The sequence below is a fragment of the Rhinopithecus bieti genome, unplaced genomic scaffold (assembly GCF_001698545.2).
Source record: "Rhinopithecus bieti isolate Rb0 unplaced genomic scaffold, ASM169854v2 scaffold_6944, whole genome shotgun sequence".
In the NCBI taxonomy this organism is placed as follows: Eukaryota; Metazoa; Chordata; class Mammalia; order Primates; family Cercopithecidae; genus Rhinopithecus; species Rhinopithecus bieti.
This window is the reverse complement of record NW_016805767.1, coordinates 110,100-132,588: the sequence shown is the minus strand read 5'-3', so window position 1 is coordinate 132,588 and position 22,489 is coordinate 110,100. Positions and strand designations below refer to the sequence as shown.

The 22,489-nt window shown below is 39.5% G+C and overlaps 1 protein-coding gene across 2 annotated transcripts in view; it reads right to left on the bottom strand.

Annotated features, from left to right (window-relative positions):
• Positions 1-22,489, bottom strand: part of AOAH (acyloxyacyl hydrolase) — a 206,613-nt gene that overhangs the window by 140,750 nt on the left and 43,374 nt on the right. For both annotated transcript variants that reach the window (XM_017873700.1, XM_017873701.1), the window contains exons 3-4: positions 17,763-17,829; positions 2,809-2,908 (exon numbers count right to left, since the gene is read on the bottom strand). In XM_017873700.1, the coding sequence (XP_017729189.1) occupies positions 2,809-2,908; positions 17,763-17,829 (167 nt within the window). The remainder of the gene's footprint in view (positions 1-2,808; positions 2,909-17,762; positions 17,830-22,489) is intronic.

Genomic DNA, 22,489 nt, shown 5'->3' with positions numbered 1-22,489 from the left:
GACTATTGACAAGGAGAGTCAAGAGAATTCCTTGTGGGGGGCTGAACATTATCTACGTCTGCATCTGTATCTTCACCCGCCTTCAGTAGGTAATGTAAGGTCAGCTGAGAGAAAGGATGAGAGAGAGAGACCCAAGCTTAGGCAAGCCTTTATTTAACTTGCTGGCTGCTCTACTACAGACAGAGGAGGCAGTCTTGAGCTTACAAAGTGAGGGGCTTATATGGGGGAGAGAGACCCTGGGGTTGTTTGTTGGTTAACTCTGCCACATGTCACCTTGTGACGTTTATGGTACCAGAGGGTGTAGGTAAAGTTTGTTTATGTTTTTCACTACTTTTTTTGTGCGACCTTCCCCTGTGCGGTCTGGATGGTTTGTAATTGGGGTTTGCTTTATTGCAGCAAGGCCTGATAGGTAAAGTCTGCTGGCTTTACCGGGGTGCCTAGATAAGGGCTGAGAAATGTAAAGAGGCTTGGGGGAAGGGGAGGGGTGGCACAAAGAGGTTTGCAGGGGGCAGGGGACGGGTTGTGTTGGCAATACCAAGAAGCTTTTTTGGGGGCGGTTTGTCCCTAACAGGTAGGTAATTCCACCTAAGCATTCATACATGCTATGTAGGAGTGACTTGTAAAATGATAAAAAGGTTTGCTATATACCATTGAAAAATGGATGCTCAAAATGTAATGTTAAGGGAACAAAGTAGGGTATAAAATTGTATATACACTATCATGACTCTCAAAGAAATTATCAATACAATATAATTTATTTGAAAAATCAAAAGGAAGCACACATTTCGACATTTGTTGTTTCTGGTGGATTTCAGCTGACTGTTGTAAGAAGACACCCCAGGGGAGTTTCTGAAACTTTGACACCAGGGTTAGGGGTCAGCCAATCTCTGAGTAGAACAATGGGGGTGTGAACCCAGTTCTGTTCTTTCCTCAGGAAGTGACTTACAGGAAGTCACATAACTTTTCTAACCCTCAGTTTCCTCCACTGTAAAAAGGAGTCATAATGACGCCTCCATCCTAGGCTTGCTTGGGAGCAAAACAAGATCAAGTGTGAGCCCCTACACCAGCACTGGGCCCACAATGAGTGCCCAGTCAATGTCAGTTACTGCCATTCAGGGGAAGCTCAGAGGCAGAGGAGAGGGAAGCTGTCCATTTATACACCCATTATCCCTCTTTTCTGGGTCATCTGCAGAGATGTAGGCTGGAGAGAGGGACCCAAGGCAGAGGGTGAAGGCCTAGAACAGCTGTCAGAGGAAAGTGAAGGAGCTGTCCAGGGGGCAGTTGCAAGCTGCCCAGCAGCACTGAATGCCAGCTGCGGTGGAAGGTGGTGGTTCCCACATGAAATCCTCCAATTCCCTTGTAGCCAAAGAGGTAGTCGAAATGTTACAGAGTTAGGAATTGAGAAGGGGGTCAGGGTGGGAAGACAAGGACGTGAAATTTCAGATGTAAACTCTAGAGAGTATAAAAATAAAGAATGCCATTTTAAATGGGACAGTTTAACGTTGAACTTTTTGCGACTATGTGTAGCTGTGGGTGGAATGTATATATGACATTATAAGGAAATCACAAAAACTGTATCACTTGCATTTCTACACAGAGACCCATTTCTTCCTTGCAATATCAAACAGCAAATATTATTATATGATGATATAATATTCACATGCTATTTGAACACATGAAAAGTTTTTTTTTTTTTTTTTTAATTAAAGTTAACTAACTCTTCTAGGTATCAGTGGAGCCCGCAACTCCTCAGGTGGAATTAGGGGAAATGTAATTGGCACTTAGTCGGTAACAGAGGAAGCATGAAATATACACGTTCGTTGGGTATTTGCATTTCTTCCTTCCTGCTCAATGAGACAGGCTTATGACATTTAATACCGTCCATCAGCAAAATCATGGTCATTGGTTAGGCTACAAAGCACTAAAATGGACTTCATTGTAACATGAATAAAAAGGAAATTACAATTAAAATAGAAACCTGTTGTGTTATATCCAGAAAAACTACAATTCAAGAAGGAAGGCATAGAAGTTTTCTTCACAGGGAGCTCCTGAAAATTCATATTCTGTGGCCTAACTGGATTCCATATTATCCTCTCATCCAGAGTGTGGGGAGGGAATTGTGTCAACATTTGCAGCCTCCTCTCCGCAATCCAACTAAAAGCTACACAAAAAGATATAATGCACACAGGGTCCTCTGAACAGCTATCGCTGAATAATAATGTTATCAATAATGATTACTTAGCAATCATTTTTATTAACACTTTAAAACTGTATCAGTTACTGTGCTAAGCATTTTTTACAAATTAGCTCACCTACTTCCCAAAATAAACCAGTGTGGGAGGTAGTTTATCATAACCCATTTTATGAGTAAGAGCAATAAAGCTCAGAGTAGGATGACCAACTGCCCAGGATTTCTCAGGTTGTGGGGCTTTCAGTGCTCATGGTAGGAAAGTCCTGGGCAGACTGGCATGAGTTGGTCTCTCTATGAGAGTGACTTGCTTGATTTTTAAGTGATAGGGATTTAAATCTCTGCGTCTCTTTTTTCAGATTTCCTACCTACTGGCAGCCCAGTTCAAAATTACAGTCCACAATGGTTGAACAGCAAAGACATTCTTTGTAGCAAGGGAGTAGGGATCTAGGCTGAAATGCAGAAATATTATTTCTTGCGGGGTAACTGAAAATGTCATCTTGTCTCTCCCTCCCTGTCCCCAAAACACTGAGCGAGTAAAAGCTAAGCCTCCCTTTCTAACATTTCCAAAGACCTTGTATGCCACTGGAAACAGATGTTCAGAGTGAGTACACACTCACCTTGGGAAGAGGGTAGAGATGACACAATGGTTGGCCAGTGTTTTGTTTACAAAACTCCAGAGTGTGACATACCACATCCGCATTCATATCTGCGCTAAGCCTGGAGGGAAATGGGGCAAAACAAAGGCTATTCAGATCTCTCAGGCATTAAGAAATAGAAGCTACTGCAAAGAAAAGTAAATCCCCAGAATGGATTCTAATACCCTCAACTCCTTGCAGAGTGGCCTTTGAGCCCAGTCCCAGGGAGCTGCTGGATGGTAATGATTTCCTGCCACGTTGCTCTCTCCTGCATTTAGAATGAGGTCCTAAGAGTGAGGATGGGGCACGCACAGCACTGAGCTGCCAATCAGCCTCTCACACGAGCGCTGGGATTCTTTTCAGGCAAAGCCACACATAAAATTGGGAAAGAAAAAGTGGACGGGGATGTAATTTGATGGAAACAATATTTTGAAGTTTGGGCCTTTGAAAGATATGGTGACCTTATAGTGAAAAATCATTTACGATATAGCCTTAAACACTTAACCTTATTTTCTTAGGCACAATCCAAATAATCTATTCTGTTCCCTGATAAACATATTTCTTTCTTTCTTTTTTTTTTTTTTTTTTTTTTTTGCGGGAGATGGGAGTTTTGTCAGACCTCTGAGCCAAAGCTCAGCCATTACAACCCCTGTGACCTACACATATATGTCCAGATGACCTGCAAGAGCCAAGAAGTCTGGAGCAGCCAAAGAAAAACCACAAAGAAGTAAAACAGCCAGTTCCTGCCTTAACTGATTAAAATTACAACATTTTATTATTGTGACTTGTCCCTGCCCTATCTTACTGATCAATCGACTTTGTGACATTCTTCTTCTGGACAATAAGTCTTATGATCTCTCCACCGTGCACCTTGCAACCCCATCCTCTGCTAACAATAGATAACCACCTTTTACTGTAATTTTCCATTGCTTACACAACTGCTATAAAGCAACCCCTTCCCCATCTCCTTTGCTGACTCTCTTTTCGGACTCAGCCCATTTGTACCCAAGTGAATAAACAGCTTTATTGCTCACACAAAGCCTGTTTGGTGGTCTCTTCACACGGACACCCTTGACATTATTATTACTCAAATCAGACTCCCCAGTTATTCAGGAACAGAGTTTTTTTTGTTGTTGTTTGTTTGTTTGTTTTTGTTTTTTGAGACAGAGTCTCGCTCTATCACCCAGGCTGGAGGGCAGTGGTGTGATCTCGGCTCACTGCAATCTCTCTCCCCTGGGTTCAAGTGATTCTTCTGCCTCAGCCTCCCCAGCAGCTGGGATTATAGGCACCCACCACCATGCCTGGCTATTTTTTATATTTTTTAGTAGAGACAGGGTTTCACTGTTTTGGTCAGGCTGGTCTTGAACTCTTGACCTCAGGTGATAAACCCACCTCGGCCTCCCAAAGTGCTGGGATTATAGGCGTGAGCCACTGCACCAGGCCCAGTATGTTTCTCATTCTTATGGAAGAAAGTACAATGTAACTGACTTGTGTCTCTCCCTGGGCATGGTATAAGGATAATTCTCTTAAAACATTTAGTTTACATCTAGATTCGATGGAGCTAAAACAAACTTTCCATGTCCATTTTTTCTTTCCCACTCCCAAAACTCTTCTTACCAAGAAAAATGAGTATAATTTTCAAATGTTGCAAACAAGTATAAACTCTTATTACATTTTACGAGCAAATTATTGATTCAAACCACAAGTCAAACCAAGACAACAAAACCAAAAAAATCCAGCAACACAGGTTGTTAATACCCAGAGACAAATCTTTGTATTCTGCGGAGGGACAGTGATGGAGTCTGGAAGATTCTTTCTTTGGGTTTCTTCCCAGCTCACATGACCACTTCACTGTCTCCCTTTGCCCCTGGGGGTGGACTCCTGGTAACTGTTGATATGCCATAGCTCCCAGCCAGTTGATTAGATCTCATTAAACTACTGTTTCAAGCAGGACCAATCTGATTCTTTCAAACATTTGGAGTCAGTGTTAAAAATGTTTGGCTTCACCCTGGGCTACCTTCAGAATAAGAGAAGCTAGAGTGAGCTGGGATGGTGCTGTCGTAATTTCCCGCCATGTGAACTGAGTATCTGGAAAGCCAGTCTGCAGGATGGGTTCTGAGGGCAGAACCCAGAGGGTGTGCAGCGAGGAAGCCGGAGGAGAGCGCACTCCCTGGGTTCCTTTGGTTTACTGGTTCTATTTTCAGTCTCTTTCAGAGGCCTAGGTACTTTTCTGCCCTTCAGTCCCATGATCTGTGTGCTCTAGGCTCTTATAATAAATCCACTCCAACCTCTCCCCACCCAACTATCATAACAACTACCTCTACAATCACTGCAATGACCAACACCTCTCTTCTCCCCAGCCTCCTCCTCCTTTTTCCCTTTCATCTTGTGATTGAAAGCAGCAGCAGCTCACACACATGGGCCAGCCCTTATGCACCCCTGGGTTAGCATTGGAGTGCAAGGCCCCTTTTAATCCCTGGCCTGAACATGAGTCACTGAATCTGCTTGCTCCCTGCACTCTCCTCTCTGCTTTCTTTCCCTGATGCCCATTTCACAGACTCAATTAGGTTGTCTGCTCTGCCAAAGGAATTTTACACCTGGGCATGCAGAATAACAAATGGAATTTAGAATGATAAAAAACAAAGAAAACAGAACAGAAAAACACTCTTGATTTTCACTTTGTGAGTAAGCAGCAGTTATAATGGTTGCTAAACATCAAAATATCCTTAAAATCTCTAAAATCTTTTCTTGGGACCACTACACCTCCAAACACTGGGAGGCGCCTTGGGTGTTTATTTCTATCATGCACCTTCCGGTAGAAAGAACTACCCTGTGTTAATGAAAATGTACCTTATCCAAGCCCGTCACAGAAAGGGGGGCCACCTTGGAAATCTCCAAATATTTTGAGGATAACCAACATGTGAAAACAGGCTGGAACTATGGCCACTCAAATTTCATTCCAGCTGAATGCAGCAAAAAGTGTGGCTGGTAAAATGGTTTGTCCATCTTTTGTGAACACCTGAGTTAAGAGGGAAGTGCGGAGTTCATCATGAAAGTCACCTGCTTAGCCCCAGGGTCCCTTCAAGGGAAGTCAGGGGGTAAGACTGCAACTAAAAGTATCAAAGACACCATCCCTTTTAAGCAGTGAAGCAGGCTGCTTGTTGCAGATAAAGTCCATTACCAATCTAATGTCTACCAGGGGTCAGTAAATCGCGAGAGGATGGCTGTTTTCACACATCTGTTCTCAACTTAATTGTTCATTTATTTAACTGATGACTGCTGGTAGTTAGTGGACTCAAGAGAGTGATAAATAGGGCTCTGGTTAATCTTTGTTTTTAACCTAAGGCCAGTATCCCATCTGTGGCAATCCAGGACTAGCAGAGCCAACTCATCACGTGATATACAAGACCTATTCTCTTTTCCCTCCCTGATAGGGCACAACTTCAAGCAAGCAAACTTGAATGTGAGAGTGGAGATGTGGACCACTCAGAGAGTGAGGCTGGTCATCTCTGAACTGGGGAGTAGAAGAGGGGAACTGGACATGTGGTGTCCCTCTAGGTCCTCTAAGATAGAGATTCATCATCAAAAAGACATAAAGTGACAAGTACTCCTTTGGATGAAAAGAGAAAATGCTGAACTCCATAAATTCACACAAATTTAAAACCATTAGAATGTGCAAGATGCATAAGAAGTGGCAGTATGGTGTGTGTACTCTTGCTAAGCCTTGGGACAGAAGGCCTAGACTAAGCATCATTTGCTGAATCTTCAAGCAGTCTGCAAACTCATAGGAACCATTCCCACCTTTTCTTTCTCCTAGAGCAGCAAATAAAGCCAAGAGAGTCACATTTTCACTTTTAAAAGACTTTCTCTTTTGAGCAGTTTTAGGTTTACGGTGAGATTGACAGAAAAGTACAGAGATGTCCCATTGACCTCCTACCCCCACATATGCATAGGCTCCCCTATTATCAATATCTACCACCAGTAATTTCTTAAAATTGATAAACCTGCACTGACACATTATTATCGTCCAAAGTGTTTAGTTCACCTTAAGGTTCACTCTTGGTGTTGTATACGCTACAGGTTTGGACAAATGCATAATGACTGGTCTTCACCATTATAATATCATACAGATTAGATTACCACTGCCCTAAAAATCCTCTGTCTTATGCCTGTTTGTCTCTCTCTCCATCCTAACCCCTGGTAACCACTGATATTTTTGTAGTCGCCATAGTTTTGCCTTTTCCAGCATGTCACACAGTTGGAATCATACAGTATGTAGCCTTTTCAGATTGGTTCTTCTCACTTAGTAATATGCATTTAAGTTTACTCCATGTCTTTGTATGACATGACAGCTCATTTCCTTTTACTGCTGAATGATATTTCATCGTATGGTTGTACCACAATTTGTTTATATGATTGGACATTGTGGCTGCTTTTAGTCTTTGATGATTATGAATAATGCTACTATAAATATTCTTGTGCAAGTTTTTGTGTGGACATAAGTTTTCCACTCAGTTGGGTAAATATCCAGTGGTATGAATCCTGGCCTGTATGGTGAGACTCTATTTTGTTTTATAAGAAACTATCACTTTTTTTCAGTTTTTTTTTTGAATTTTACCTATTCTATGAACAGTGGTATCTCATTGTTTTAATTTGCAATCCTGTAACAGCGTATAATGTTGAGCTGCTTTTCATAAGTTTATTTGTTATTTGTATATCTTTTTAAGTGAGGTGCCATTTAAGGTCTTTAATTTTAGGTTCACTTTTTAAAACTGGGTTGTTTGTAATTGTTGAGTTTTAAGAGTTTTTTATGTATATATTTTGGATAACAGATCTTTATTAAATATATACTTTGCAAATAGTTTCTCTGAGTCTATTTATTTGCACTATGTAAAAGTCATCACAAAACCAAGGTCAACTAGATTTTCTCCTACACTTTTAAGAGTTTTGTAGTTTTGTTTTTTAAATTTATGTCTCTGATCCATTTTGAGTTCATTTTTGTGAAGGATGTAAGGTCTGTATCTGGATTCATTTTTTTGCACGTAGATGTCCATTTGTTCCAACACCATCTGTTGAAATGACTATCTTTTTTTTAAAATCATATTACCTTTGCTCCTTTGTCAAAGGTCAGTTTACTATATTTATGTGGGTCTATTTCTGGGTTCTCTATTCTGTTGCATTGATTATTGGTTTATTCTTTCACCAATACCCCACTGTCTTGATTACTATAGCTTTGTAGTAAGACTGAGTTCAAGTAGTATCAGTCCTACAACTTTGTTCTTCTCCTTCAATATTGTGTTGACCATTCTTGATCTTTTGCCTCTCCATATAAACTTTAGAATCAATGTGTCAGTATCTATAAAATAATTTGCTGGGATTCAGATTGAGATTGCATTGACTCTACATGTGTTAAGCTGTTTTTCATTGCCATAAACAAATACTTGAGCCTGGGCAATTTCTAAAGAAAAGAGGTTTACTTGGTTCACTGTTCTGCAGACTGTACAAGCATGGCTCCAGCATCTCCTTTGAGTGAGGACTCAGGAAGCTTTCAATCATGGTGGAAGGAAAAGGGCGAGTGGGAAGTATCACATGAAGAATGACGAGAGCAGGAGTGAGAGAGTGCGGGGGAAAGTACCACACTCTTTTAGACAACCAAATCTCACGTGAACTCAGAGTGTGAACTCACTCATTACCAAGGGGATGACACTAAACCCTTCATGGGGAATCTGCCCCCATGATCTAATACCTCCTACTAGGCCCTACCTCCAACATGAGAAGTCACATTTCAACATGAGATATGGAGGGGACAAACATCCAAACAATATCACTACAGATCAAATTGGGAAGAACTGACATCTTGACAATACTGATTCCCTCTATTCATGAACATGGAATATCTTTTCATTTATCTAGTCATTTAATTTATTTCAATAAAGTGTTGTAGTTTTCCTCATAAAGATCTTGCACATATTTTGTTAGATTTACATATAAGGTTTTTATTTCTAGAGGTGATAATGTAAATGGTATCATGTGTTTAATTTCAAATTCCACTTGTTCATTGTTGATATATAGGAAAGTGATTCACTTTGTATATTAACTTTGTGTCCTGCAACCTTGCTATAATTGCTTATTAGTTCTAGAATTTTTTTTTTTTTTTTTGCCGATTCTTTTGGATTTTCCACATAGACAGTCAAGTCACCTGAGAACAAAGTTAGTTTTATTTCTTTCTTCTCGATCAGTAGACTTTTTATTTCCTCTGCCTCTTATCGCATTAGCTAGGACTTTCAGTACAATGTTGAAAAGAATGGTGAGAGGAGCATCCTTGCCTTGTTCCTCATCTTAGTGGGAAAGCTTCTAGTTCTCAGCAGGAAGTATGATATTCATTGTAGTCTTTTTGTAGATAGTCTGTATCCAATTGAGAAAGTTTCTCTCTAGTTATTTCTAGTTTACTGAGAGTTATTTCAAAATCACAAATGAGTATTGAATTTTGTTAAATGTTTTTTCTGTGTCTATTAATATAATCATGAGATTTTCTTTTGAGCCTGTTGATATGATGGACTACAATATTTGATTTTTTAAGGTTGAACCAGTCTTGTATATTTGAGATAAATCTCACTAGTAGTAGTGTATAATTCTTTTAATACATTTTTTATTCAATTTCCTAATATTTAGCTGAGGATTTTTAAATCAATATTCACGAGAGATATTGGTCTGTAGTTTTTTTTTCTTGTAATGTCTTTGTCCGGTTTTGGTATTAGGATGATGCTGACCTCATAGAATGAGTTAGGAAGTGTTCTCTTAGCTTCTATCTTCTGAAATAGATTATAGAGACTTGGTATACTTTCTTCCCCAAATATTTGGTAGCGTCTACCAGTGAATCTATTAGGGCTTCGTGTTTTTGTTGTGGAAGATTATTAAATATTTATCCAATTTCTTTAATAGATATAGGCCTATTCAGATTGTCTATTTCCTCTTGTGTGTTTTGGCAATTTGTGTCCTTCAAGTAATTGGCCCATTTCCCCTAGATTATCAAATTTGTGGGCATAGAATTATTCATAATACTTCTTGGTTATCTTTTTAATGTCTTTGGAATTTGTAGTGATGTCCTCTCTTTCATTTCTGATATCAGTAGTTTGTGTTATCTCTCTTTTCCTTAGTTGGTCTGGCTAGAGGCTTATCAATTTTATTGATATTTTCAAAAAACCTAGCTTTTGGTTTAATTTTCTCTATTGATTTCCTGTGTTCAATGTCCTTGTTTTCTGCTCAAATTTTTCTTATTTATCTTCTGTTTATTTTGGATTTACTTTGCTCTTCTTTTTCTAGTTTCTTAAGGTAGAAGCTTAGATGACTCATTTTAGGTTTTTCTTTTTTTCTAATATAGTCATTCAATGCTACAAATTTCTCTCTAAGCACTGCTTTCACTTCATCACACGAATTTTGATAAGTTTTATTTTCAATTTTATTTGGTTCAAAATACCTTAAAATTTCTTTTGAGATTTCTTCTTAGGTTCATACGTTATTTAGAAGTGTTTAATCTCCATGTATTTTGTGATTTCTAGTTATCTTTCTTTTATTGATTTCTAGTTTAATACCAACGTTGTCTGACAACAGACATTGTATAATTTCTATTCTTTTAAAATAAAATGTGTTTTATGTCTCAGAATGTAACGTATCTTGGTGAATGTTTCATGTGAACTTGAGAAGAATGTGTACTCTGCTGTTGTTGGATAAAACAGTCCTTAGATGTCAATTACATCTGGTTGATTGATAGTGTTGTTGAGTTCAACTACCGTAGTCCCCCCTTATCTGAAGTTTTGATCTCCATGGTTTCAGTTATTTGTGGTCAACTGTAGTCCAAAAGTATTAAACGAAAAACTCCAGAAAGAAATAACGCATAAATTTTAAATTGCATGCTGTTTTCAATAGGATGATGAAATCTTGCACCATCCCACTTCCTCTCACCTGGTATGTGAATTGTCCCTTTGTTCAGCATACCCATGCTGTATACACTACCTACTTGTTAGTCACTCAGTAGCCTTTTCAGTTATCAGATTGATTGTCACTGTCTCACAGCGCTTATGTTCAAGTAACCCTTCTTTTACTTGATAACAGCCCCAAGGCACAAGTGTACTGTGCCTAATTTATAAATGAAACTTTGTCATAGACATGGCTGTATAGGAAAAAGCATAGTATATATAGGATTTAGTACTTTTATCCATGGTTTCAGGCATCCACTGGTGGTCTTGGAACATATTTCTCGCAGATAAGGGAAGATTACTATATGTGTTTACTGATTTTCTGTTGGCTGGAGCTGTCCATTTCTGATAGAGGGATGCTGAAGTCTCCAACTACAATAGTGGATTCATCTATTTATCCTTGCAGTTCCATCAGTTTTTGCCTTACATATTTTGATGCTTTGTTTTTAGGTGCATATATATTAAGAATTTTTGTCTTATTGGAGAACTGACCCCTTTATCATTATGTAACTTTTATCCCTTTATCCCTGATAACTTTCCTTGCTTTGAAGTATGTTCTGCTTCAAATTAATATGGCTACTCTTTCTTTTAATGTTAGCATGGTATAGCTTTCTCTATCTCCTTTTACTCTATATTTATCTTTATATTTAAAGTGAGTTTCTTGTTAGACAGCAAATAATTGAGTCTAATTTTTTGATCCACTCTGACAATTTCTGTTTCTTAGTTGGTGCATTTAAACCATTGACAGTCAAAATGATTATTGATACAGTTAATACCTACCATATCTGTTACTGTTTTTTATTTGTTGCCCTTGTTCTTTGTTTTTATTTTCGTTTTCTACTCTTTTTCATTTCTCCCCTGCTCCCTCACTCCTACCATCAGAAACATGAGAGTTTGTGTGTGTGTGTGTGTGTGTGTGTTTCTAATAACTACTGTGAGAAATTAGTTGAACTCCTAGAGGCAGAACTCACAAAAGAGTGAGTGGGCACACCCCTATGATTTGGTTCCCCTGGAATTTTTAACACAAACTTGTCTACATCTAGCTCCAGCAATTTGTCTATTACAGTACAGATTATCTTTCTTTAATACTGGCTCCTGTGGCAATTTTTGCTCCGGAAAGTTGTGATTCTCTGTATCCACCTGTTTCTCCTCAGTTTTGGAGGCAGCAGCTTGCCCAATAATCTTACTTATTTTGTTGTTCCTTTGTTTTTTTGGAGACAGAGTCTCCCTCTGTCACCCAGGCTGTAGTGCAACGGTGTTATCTCAGCTCACTGCAACCTTCGCCTCCTGGGTTCAAGCGATTCTCATGCCTCAGGTTCTAGAGTAGATGGGATTAGAGAGGTGCACCACCACCTCCAGCTAATTTTTGTATTTTTAGTAGAGACGGGGTTTCACTATGTTGGCCAAATTGGTCTTAAACTCCTGGCCTCAAGTGATCCACCCGTCTTGGCCCCCAAAGTGTTGGGATTACAGGCATGAGCCACCACCCCCAGCCCCGATCTTACTTCTCTTGAAGATCTATGAAGTATTGTTGGTTTTTCAGTTTGTTCAGCTTTTTAACCTGTTGTTAGAAGAATGGTGACTTTCAAACTTCATAATGTTGAGCCTATCACATTTTCATGTACTTCCTTTTACAACCTTTACAGCTACAGAAGTATATAGGTGTGCAGCATACAGGAAGGGGAGGGCTTCAACACTTTGGCATAGCCAGCTAATTGACTGCTTGAATTAGAATCATGGTAGAATTACAGTCGATGATGATGACCATCATTATCATCATAAATCTAAAGAGGAGCAAGGATGACAGAGCCTGTGGCGGGGTTAGGGGAATAGAGCCTTTTTCACTTGAAAGTGTTCATATTTAGACCTGTGACATTACTTTCAAAGGAGGTTTTATATATAAATTGTAGTCACAGAGATCCCCCAAAAGAACTGAAAGATCTTCTTCATATAACTTAATACTTTTATCTTGTTTCTAGGTCACATCCTTTATAGTGTACTATGAATTTAATTATTTCTATAAATCTTGTAATTATCTTGTGAATAACAGAATTATATTGCCCCCCCCTCCTTTTTTTAAATGGAGTCTCTCTCTGTTGCCCAAGCTGGAGTGCAGCAGCGTGATTTCGGCTCATTGCAGCCTCCACCTCCTGGGTTCAAGCGAATCTTCTGCCTCAGCCTCCCGAGTAGCTGAGATTACAGGCACCCACCACCATGCCTGGCTAATTTTTACAGTTTTAGTAAAGACGGAGTTTCACCGTGTTGATTAGGCTGGTCTCAAACTCCTGACCTCAAGTGATCCACCCGCATCCGCCTCCCAAAGTGCTGGGATTACAGGCGTGAGTCACAGAGTGCAGTGGCTCTGCCCTGTATTTTTAATGCCTCTCCTAAAGCCATTAATTACATTTAAGGTATACCATAATTGTTACCAATTCTGTTTTGCATTTTTTTCTTAAAACTGTTAGTAGTTTATGCCTGTCCTGATCTCAGAGAGCTGCTGGGCTTAGGACATAAGAACTTGTGATTTAGAGAGAAGCATAAATAGATACCAGGAAGCAATACTGCCAGACAGAGACCAGAGTCAAGCTTGCTACAGGAATGGAGAGAGCAGTGGCGGTCTGGGCCACACAGAGGGGGACCCAGCTGTGGTTACTGGCTGGGATTGAGCTGCCAGCTGAAGCAGGTCCTCCCTGCATGACTCAGGTTCTTGGGGAAAACCCTGAGTTCTCAAGTATCCTTTTTTTTAACGTCTTATGGCTCTGCCTGTGGGAAGGAAATGTAATTGCTGCATAATTAGTCCATGAATTATTGAGAACTGAGTGGTGTGAAATAATGAGGAAGGATGCCCTTTAGGTTAGAAACTACATTTAATATTGGAAGACTGATATTCAAGTAAAGCTAAATCATGAGGTTGTCATTTTCAGGGTCTACGTCAATCTCGAGCTGTGTCTGATGGCTTAAAACAAGCTGTATGAAGAACATGCCCAATGAAGAAAAATTCCTATCAGCTCACAACTAATACACATAGTGGGAGATTATGGATAAACAAAACACATGGTGGACAGAACCACGAAGTGGGGATCAGACATCTGTCATTTATTCATTAATTACATCTGTGGTTCTTCCAAAGTGGCCCACCTCATGCTAGCGAGAATTGGTCTCTTTATTAGAAAGAAAAATGTGATTTAGGCTGGAGTGCAATGGAGTCATCTCAGCTCACTGCAACCTGCGTCTTCAGGGTTCAAGCGATTCCCTTGCCTCAAGCTCCCAAGTAGCTGGCACTACAGGCGCGCGCCACCACACCCGGCTATTTATTTTGTATTTTAGTAGAGACAGCGTTTCACCATTTTGGCCAGGATAGTCTCGATCTCCTGACCTCGTGATCCGCTCTCCTTAGCTTCCCAAAGTGCTGGGATTACAGGCGTGAGCCACAGCGTCCGGCCCGCTAGTCCCATTCTTTCTCCATACCTATGCCCGCTTGTCTCTTGTACAGTTCACATGCTGTACAGTTTGCATCTGCAGTGATGAGTACTGTGTCCTTTCTCTGATTCTTGTGCTTCACTGGTTCTCACACTCACCACTCTATAGCCAGGTAAAGAAGAGCTGGTTGTGTCTGAACTGCCCCAGGCCACTTCTCGGTAACTCCCAGCACACTGCTCTCGGGAGCTGTTCTCTGGCACCCCCTTTTGGTCACTTGCATGTACTGCCCCCTTTGAGTCCTGGGACTTCTCAGTTGGCTAATCTGGTTCCCTGATCTAGGCGCCTACTAGGTGTATAAACAGATTCATCGAATAGACAAAAAGGGTTTCTTTTCTTTCTTTTTTTTTTTTTTTTCTGTCTCCACGCTTTTAAAAAACTTTCTTCACAGCAGTCTAGTTACGGCTCATCTGTAATCATCCTTTTTTTTTTTTTTTTAAAAAAAAATATTATTTCAACAAACACTTACTGAAGACTTTCTATGCTTAAGTATTGCACCTGCGCCTGGAGATACAAAGCTCTCTCCTTTTCCCCCCAACACTTCCTACCTCTTTTTCTTACTTTCTTTTGTACTTTTATAAACATATAGTCAGTATTTTGCTAAATACCTGCAGATAGATGCAAAGATGAATAAAATGTAGTCCTAGCCCTCAAAAGGTTTTCCATCTAGTTAGCAACTTAGAAAAGTAAATGGATAATTCAATTACAAACAGCTGTGGTAAATGCCATGTTAAGGGTTTGCACAGGGTATTAGGAAAATGTGTGCATGCTCATGAATGTACATATCTGTATGAGTGTGCATGTGCGTATATGTATGTGTGTATGTGTGCATGTCTGTGGGTGTGTACATGTTTGTGTGTGTGTTTGTGTATGTGTGTGTGCCTGTTTGCCTGTGTGTGTGGGAGTGGGTTCATAAGATTTGTTTGGGGTAGAGGTAGGGGATAGAGCTTTTGGATGTGCCAAGCTGAGTGAACATCTCATACAAAGATCCTGAGGCGGAAACCTCCTAGTGTGTGGGGAGACTACAAGTGGTTTGGAGTGTAGTGTGCTATGGAGTGGCAAGGGGTGAGTCTGGAAATGCCCTCAGAAACCAGTTCCTAATGAGCCTTGTGTATGGGGATAGAAGTCCTGCAGAGGATGGGAAGACTTTGAAGAATTTTATGTTCAGGGAGTACCATAGTTAGGTTTGCGTTAAAACATACTAGCCTAGCTATAATGTAGATTATGAAACTGCAGGGCAATGGGCAAGTTTGTAGGGCTGGAGTCCAGTTAGGAGGCAAGTGGCAATAATAGGGGCACTAGCTAAGAATAAAAAGTCCCTGCCTTCCAAACACAGCCCAGGGGTTATGAAAAATTGTTCGCCATAACAGAGCGAGATCACTATTAAGAGAGGCAGGTGCACAGTACGACAGATCACTGATGACCTCCCTGCCTGTATGATTTTAAGTTCCTTCTGTCTTTAAAATTTTGTGACTCTAGGCTACGCTGTTGTAGAGGGGGATGCTGTCCTTTGAACATTTCTGCTGTAAGGCTAATGGCCCCTTGAAGAGGAATCAGGTAAGAATGTTCCTAGGAACCAACCCAAATGCCCATCAATGATAGACTGCATAAAGAAAATGTGGCACATATGTACCATGGAATACTATGCAGCCGTAAAAAGGATGAGTGCATGTTCTTTGCAGGGACATGGATGAAGCTGGAAACCATCATTCTCAGCAAACTAACACAGGAACAGAAAACCAAACACCACATGTTCTCATTCATAACTGGGAGTTGAACAGTGCGAACACATGGACACAGGGAGGGGAACATCACACACCAGGGCCTTTCAGAGGGTGGCGGAAAGGCGAGGGAGAGCATTAGGACAAATACCTAATGAATGCAGGGCTTAAAACCCAGATGATGAATTGACAGGTGCAGCAAACCACCAGGGCACATGTATACCTATGTAACAAACTTGCATGTTCATCACATATATCCCAGAACTTACAGTTAAAAAAAAAAAAAAAAAAAAAAAAAAAAAAAGCCGGCTGGCTCACGCCTGTAATGCCCACACTGTAGGGAGACTGAGCGTCGGATCACAAGTCAGGACGACGAGACCATCCTGCTACACACGGTGAAATCCGTCTCTACTAAAAATTACAAAAAATGGTAGCCAGGCGTGATGCGGGCGCCTGTATCCCAGCTACTCAGGAGGCTGAGCAGGAGAATGGCGTGAACCAGGAGGCGGAGCTTGGCAGTGACCGGATCGTGCCGCACTGCACTCCAGCGCCTGGCAATAGAGCGAGACTCGTGTCTCAAAAAAATAAATAAATAAATAAAAGTAGAATGTTCCGTAGAGCACTGTTCACAAGGAGTTAAAACCAGTAAGCAATTAAACATAAATTTATATATGAAGTAAGATTATAAAATGTTTATAATAACATGTATATATATGATAATGAATGATTTATATTTGTATATTTTATACATAATAAAACCATAGAAAAACCTCCATAATTTTTTTTATAGAAAGCAAGAGAAGGATGATCATGGAATTTAGGATGATGCTCACTTGGATGGGAAAAGCCTGAGAATAAAGGGGAGGGACCATAGGGGCAGAGAAAGTTGTTGTCAAGGTCCTAGACTTTGTTTTGGATGGTAGGTTTGGGAGCTTATTTCAGTATTCAAGGTAACTAAATAAGAATATAGTAAGTGTAAGACTGCTATGTATGGGTCATTGATGAGAGAGTGCCATGAACTGAGAAACAGGGCTTATTCGATTCAGCGCCCTGAGCTCAAAAAAAGAAAAACAGTAGCCGGGCGTGGTGGCTCATGCCTGTAATCTTAGCACTTTGAGAGGTCAAGGTGGGCGGATCATGAGGTCAAGAGTTTGAGACCAGCCTAGCCAACATGGTGAAACCCCATCTCTACTAAGAATACAAAAATTATCTGGGTGTGGTGGCGCAGGCCTGTCATCCCAGCCTCTTAGGAGGCTGAGGCAGGAGAATTGCTTGAACCTGGGAGGTGGAGGTTGCAGTCATCCGAGATCACACCACTGCACTCCAGCCTGGGCTACAGAGCAAGACTCTGTTTCAGAAAAAAAAAAAAAGGGAAAAAAGAAAAACAGTAAAAGAAAAAGCAGACGGTGATAATGTGAGGAGCAAGGGCTGGGAATAGGGAGGTGGAGAGAAGCCAGGAAACCAGCGAAGTGGGAAGAGAAGATGTGGTCTGGGAATCCAGGGAGGCAGAGAGAGCTCAGGAGAAAGGTTCAATCACCTGAGTACAGGTTGCCACACTGTAATTCAAGGGGAGCCTTTGCGTAGAGTGATGAAGGATCCAAATCAGGTTCCAGTTTTCCACTGTTACTAAGAGCTGGAATAACAGCTCGAGCCCTGTCCAGTAAGCACATCAAGCTGAACACAGAGCCTCCCGCCTCCCAGTTTTCTTGTTCTTCCCATATCCCAGCAATGGAATCAGAGTTATGTGCCATGGCATACTCACAGTTTTATGATGTCTGATCCAAACTTGTCAATGACTAAATAGCAAGTGGTTTTCAAGAACAGTTTTTCTAAAAAATAAAGAGGGAAATTGAATATATTTTATTGCAACAAATTTAACACACCTTAATAATGATTATCTTTACTAGGAACACTGAAGCTGAGTGATTAACTTATGATTAATTTGAATATTAAATTTTAAGGATTTGAAGGAAATGTTACAGCCGCTGTATGTATTAAATATCACTTCTATCTCAGGTTTATGCGAATGCCACTTAACCATCCAGGTTAAAGATAAGCAATTTATTCTAAAATACAGTTACATGTTGGGTTTTCCTTTTCTTTCTTTCTTTTATTTATTTTTTTCCTACAGGGAATATCAGCTATGACCTCATTTGTTGAAGTTGAAAGAAATGAGACTTACATTAAAGTCAATAATCTGAAACACAGCTCTGTTAGAAATGGTCTTTTCTGGTGTTTATTCAAAGGAAAATACTTCACTTGGGGTTCTTAGTTTTTGCTGTTATTATCCCAGAGATAAAAGGCAATGACAGTTACAGGTGATCCTGCACTGCCACCTTCATCATAGGACACAGATACACTCCACACACATACACCTACTAACAACATAACCTCCCCCCACCTCCAATGAGAGCACATGAATGTTTTGTGAGTTCATCCTTCCACACAATGAAACCTGTTAGCTCTTTGGTCCTGTTTCTCCAGTTTGTGAGTGTATTATGGAGCCCTGGTAATTCAACTAAGGATCTTAGCAGAGTTAGGGATGGATCAGCTGTCCTAGAAAGAGCTAGAAAACCCTGACTGAGGAGAATCTATCTTGCCATGATGCATCTCACACAGAGCAGCCCAGGCCTTGCTGGATGATGGAGTGGTGAAACAAGGTAAATATGGCGGCGCTCCCTGGCACTTCAATTTTGCTTAATGTTAAATAATGTTAAATATTATTTTTGTATTCAAATAGATATATTATATGACTGTTTAGACAAAAAAGTATGAGACTTTAAATACACTGTGCTCGGCTGGGCGCAGTGTCTCATGCCTGTAATCCCAGCACTTTGGGAGGGCAAGGTGGGTGGATCGCCTGAGGTCAGGAGTTGGAGACCAGCCTGGCCAACACAGTGAAACCCCATCTCTCCTAAAAATACAAAAAATTAGCTGGGTGTGGTGACTGGCGCTTGTAATCTCAGCTACTCGGGAGGCTGAGGCAGGAGAACCGCTTGAACCTGGGAGGCGGAGGTTGCCGTGAGCTGAGATCGAGGCATTGCACTCCAGCCTGGGCAACAAGAGTGAAACTCTGTCTCAAATAAATAAATAAATAAATAAACAAATTGTCCTCTTGAAGTAGGCAATTAAAACTGTGTCCTCACATTACGAGTGACCTTACAGAAATAAAAAGGATTATAAGGGAATGTTATGAACAGGTGCATGGCAATAAATTAGGTAACTTAGATAAAATAAAAAATTCTTAGAAAGACACATAATGCCCAAATGGACTCAAGAATAAATAGACAATTTTAAGAAACATATAACAAGTAAAGAGATTGAATTAGTAATTTAAAACCTCCCACAAAAGAAAGCCTAAGATCAGACAGCTTCACCAGATAGGATTCACTGGTGAATCTACCAAAAAGTTAAAGAATTAATAACAATTTATCAAGAACTCTACCAAAAAACGGAAGCAGAGTGACCATTTCTTAACTTATTTAAGAAGTTAATATTACCCTGATACTAAAACCAGAAACCTTCCTCCGAAGGAATGTAAACCCGAACTTCTCATGAATATAACCACAAAGATCCTCAACAAAATACAAACAAATAAGATCCAGCAATACAGAAATTATACACCACGATCAGGTGGGATTTATCCCAGGAATGCAAAATCGGTTTAACATCTGAAAATCAGTTAATGTATTACTTCCATATCAACAACATAAAAAAACTGTATGATTATCCAATATAGGCAGAAGATATTTGACAAAATATAACACTGCTTCATGATTTTATTAGGAATAAAAGGGAATGTCCTCAACCTAATAAATGTTATCTACAAAAATCCTGACAACTAACATGATATTTAGTGGTGAAAATTTAAATACTGTCCCCTCGGTATTAGGAAAATATAAGAATATCTGCATTCACTACTTTTATTCAACATTATAAGTTCTAGCTAGGAGAATTAGGCAAGAAAAAGAAATAAAAAGAATTCAGATTGGAAAGTAAAGAAGTAAAACTATCGTGTAGCTGATGTGATCTTCTATGTAGAAAATCCTAAGGAATCTATTAAAAACTATAAGAACCAACAAATAAGTTCAGTAAGGTTGCAGGATACAAGATCAATATGCAAAACCAGTTGTATTTCTATATAGCAGAAGTGAGCAAATAAAAACTGAAATTAAGGAAAACAATTCCATCTACAGTAGCATCAAAAAGAACTAAATTCGTAGGAACAAACTTAACCAAAAAAAAAGTGCAAAATACATACTCTGAAAACTACATTGTTAAAAGAAGTTAAAGGAGACCTAAATAAATGGAAAGACCTTCCATATTCATGAATTGGCAGACTTAATATTGTAAAGAAGGAAATTCTTCCCAAACTGATCCACAGATTCAATGCAATCTCTACCAAAATCCTAGCTAACTTCTTTGCAGAAACTGAGCAGCAGATCCTAACATTCATACGAAAAGTCAAGCTACTCAGAACACCAAAACAATATTGAAAGAGAAGAACAAAGTTGGGGGACTGACATTTCCCAATTTCAAAGTTAAACAGCTACCGTAATCAAGATAGCATGGTATTAACATAAAGACAGACACATGGATCAAGGAAATAGAATCAATAGTTCAGAAACAAACTCTAACATTTAGTCAAATGATTTTCAGTAAAAGCGCAAAGACCATTTCATTGGAGGAATTTAACAAATGGTGCTGGGACAACTGGACAGCCACAGGCAAAAGAATGAATTTGGACACTTACTTCATACCATATAAAAAAATTAACGCAAAATGGGTCAAAGACCTAAATGTAAGAGCGAAAACTGTAAAATTCCTACAAGAAAACATTGGCATAAATCTTAGTGACTTTGGGTTAGGCAATGTTTTCTTAGATATGACACCAAAAGCACAAGTAAAAGAAGAAAAAAATAAAACCAGACAAACTTGACTTCATTAAAATAAAAATAAGTTTTGTGCTTCATAGAACACCAACAAGAAAGTAAAAGATAACCCCAGAATGGGAGAAAATTTTCGCCAATCATATATCAAATGACCTATCACAGTACTAGAATATATAAAGGACTATTACAACTCAACAATAAAAAGACAAATAGTCCAATTAAAATATGTACAAAGAATCTGAATAGACGGTTTTCCAAAGAAGATATACCAACGTCCAAAAGCCACATGAAAAGATACTCAACGTCATTAGCTACCAAGGAAATGCAATTCAAAGCCAAAATGAGATACAACTTCATATCCACTATAATGTGCTATAATAAAAGAGAATAATATGTGTTGGTGAGGATGTGGAGAAATCAGAAAGCTTGTACAATGCTGATGGGAATGTAAACTGGTGCAGCCAGTTTGTAACCAGCCTATCAGCTCCTCAGACTGTTTGACATAGAGTTACTATGTGATCCAGCATATATATGTGTGTATATATGTATATATATACACCATATATATATGTGTGTGTATATATGGTAGAACCAAAAACATATGTCCACACAGAAACATGTACACAAATATTTATAGCAGCATTTTGCATAACAGCCAAGAAATGTAACTGCTCAAATATCCATCAGCTAATAGAGAAACAAACGTGGTATACCCATACAAGGAATATTATTCAACCATAAAAAGTAATAAAGTTATGATACATGCTACAACATAGTGAATCTCTAAAACACTATGCTAAGGGAAAGAAATCAGTCACACAAGACCAGATATTGTATGATTCCATTTATATGAAATGCCCAAAACAGGCAAAGTCATAGACACGGAAAGTAGATTAGTGGTTGCTTAAGGCTGGAAAGAGTGGGTGTTTGGGGGATGCTAAAAGGCATGTAGTTTCTTTCTGGTGTAACGAAAATGTTCTAAAATTGATTGTGGTGATTGATTAACACACAATTCTATGACTATACTGAAAGTCACTAAATGAGTGAACTGTATAGTATGTGAATTGCAGCTTAATAAAAGCATTTAAAAACAGATTCCCTCTCCCTTGGGCTCTTTTTTAGGGGTGCTACTGCGGAGAGGGTCAAGAAGCTCTGACGTCATAGTATACTCAGAGACCTGCATTTCATTCAGTACCAGCCCACTGGCTTTTGGCGTTGGAGAAATTGCATCCCCTTTCTGGACTTCCGTTTCCTCATTTGAAAAATGTGGGTGTAGGATTTGGTCCCTTTCACTATAGTGTCTGCTAAGTTTGGGGACTTTTGTAAGAGACATTCCAAATTAAGTGAAGGAGCTTTGGAAAAAAGTTAAAAGTACTGCTAATGCAGAACTGGCTTAGCCTAGAGCAGAGCAATTTAAAAACGGACATTAGGGTGTTCTTTGATAAACTTCTAATACTGGCTGAAAGGCAGAGAAAATTCATCTTCTTTCTGGTAAGATAAGCTGTGTGTGTGTGTGTGTGTGTCTTAGAATTCTGTTTAGCTCAAGTCAAAGTGAACGGCTGCAGGTTCCTCCCTCCCTGAGCAGGACCATTTGAAC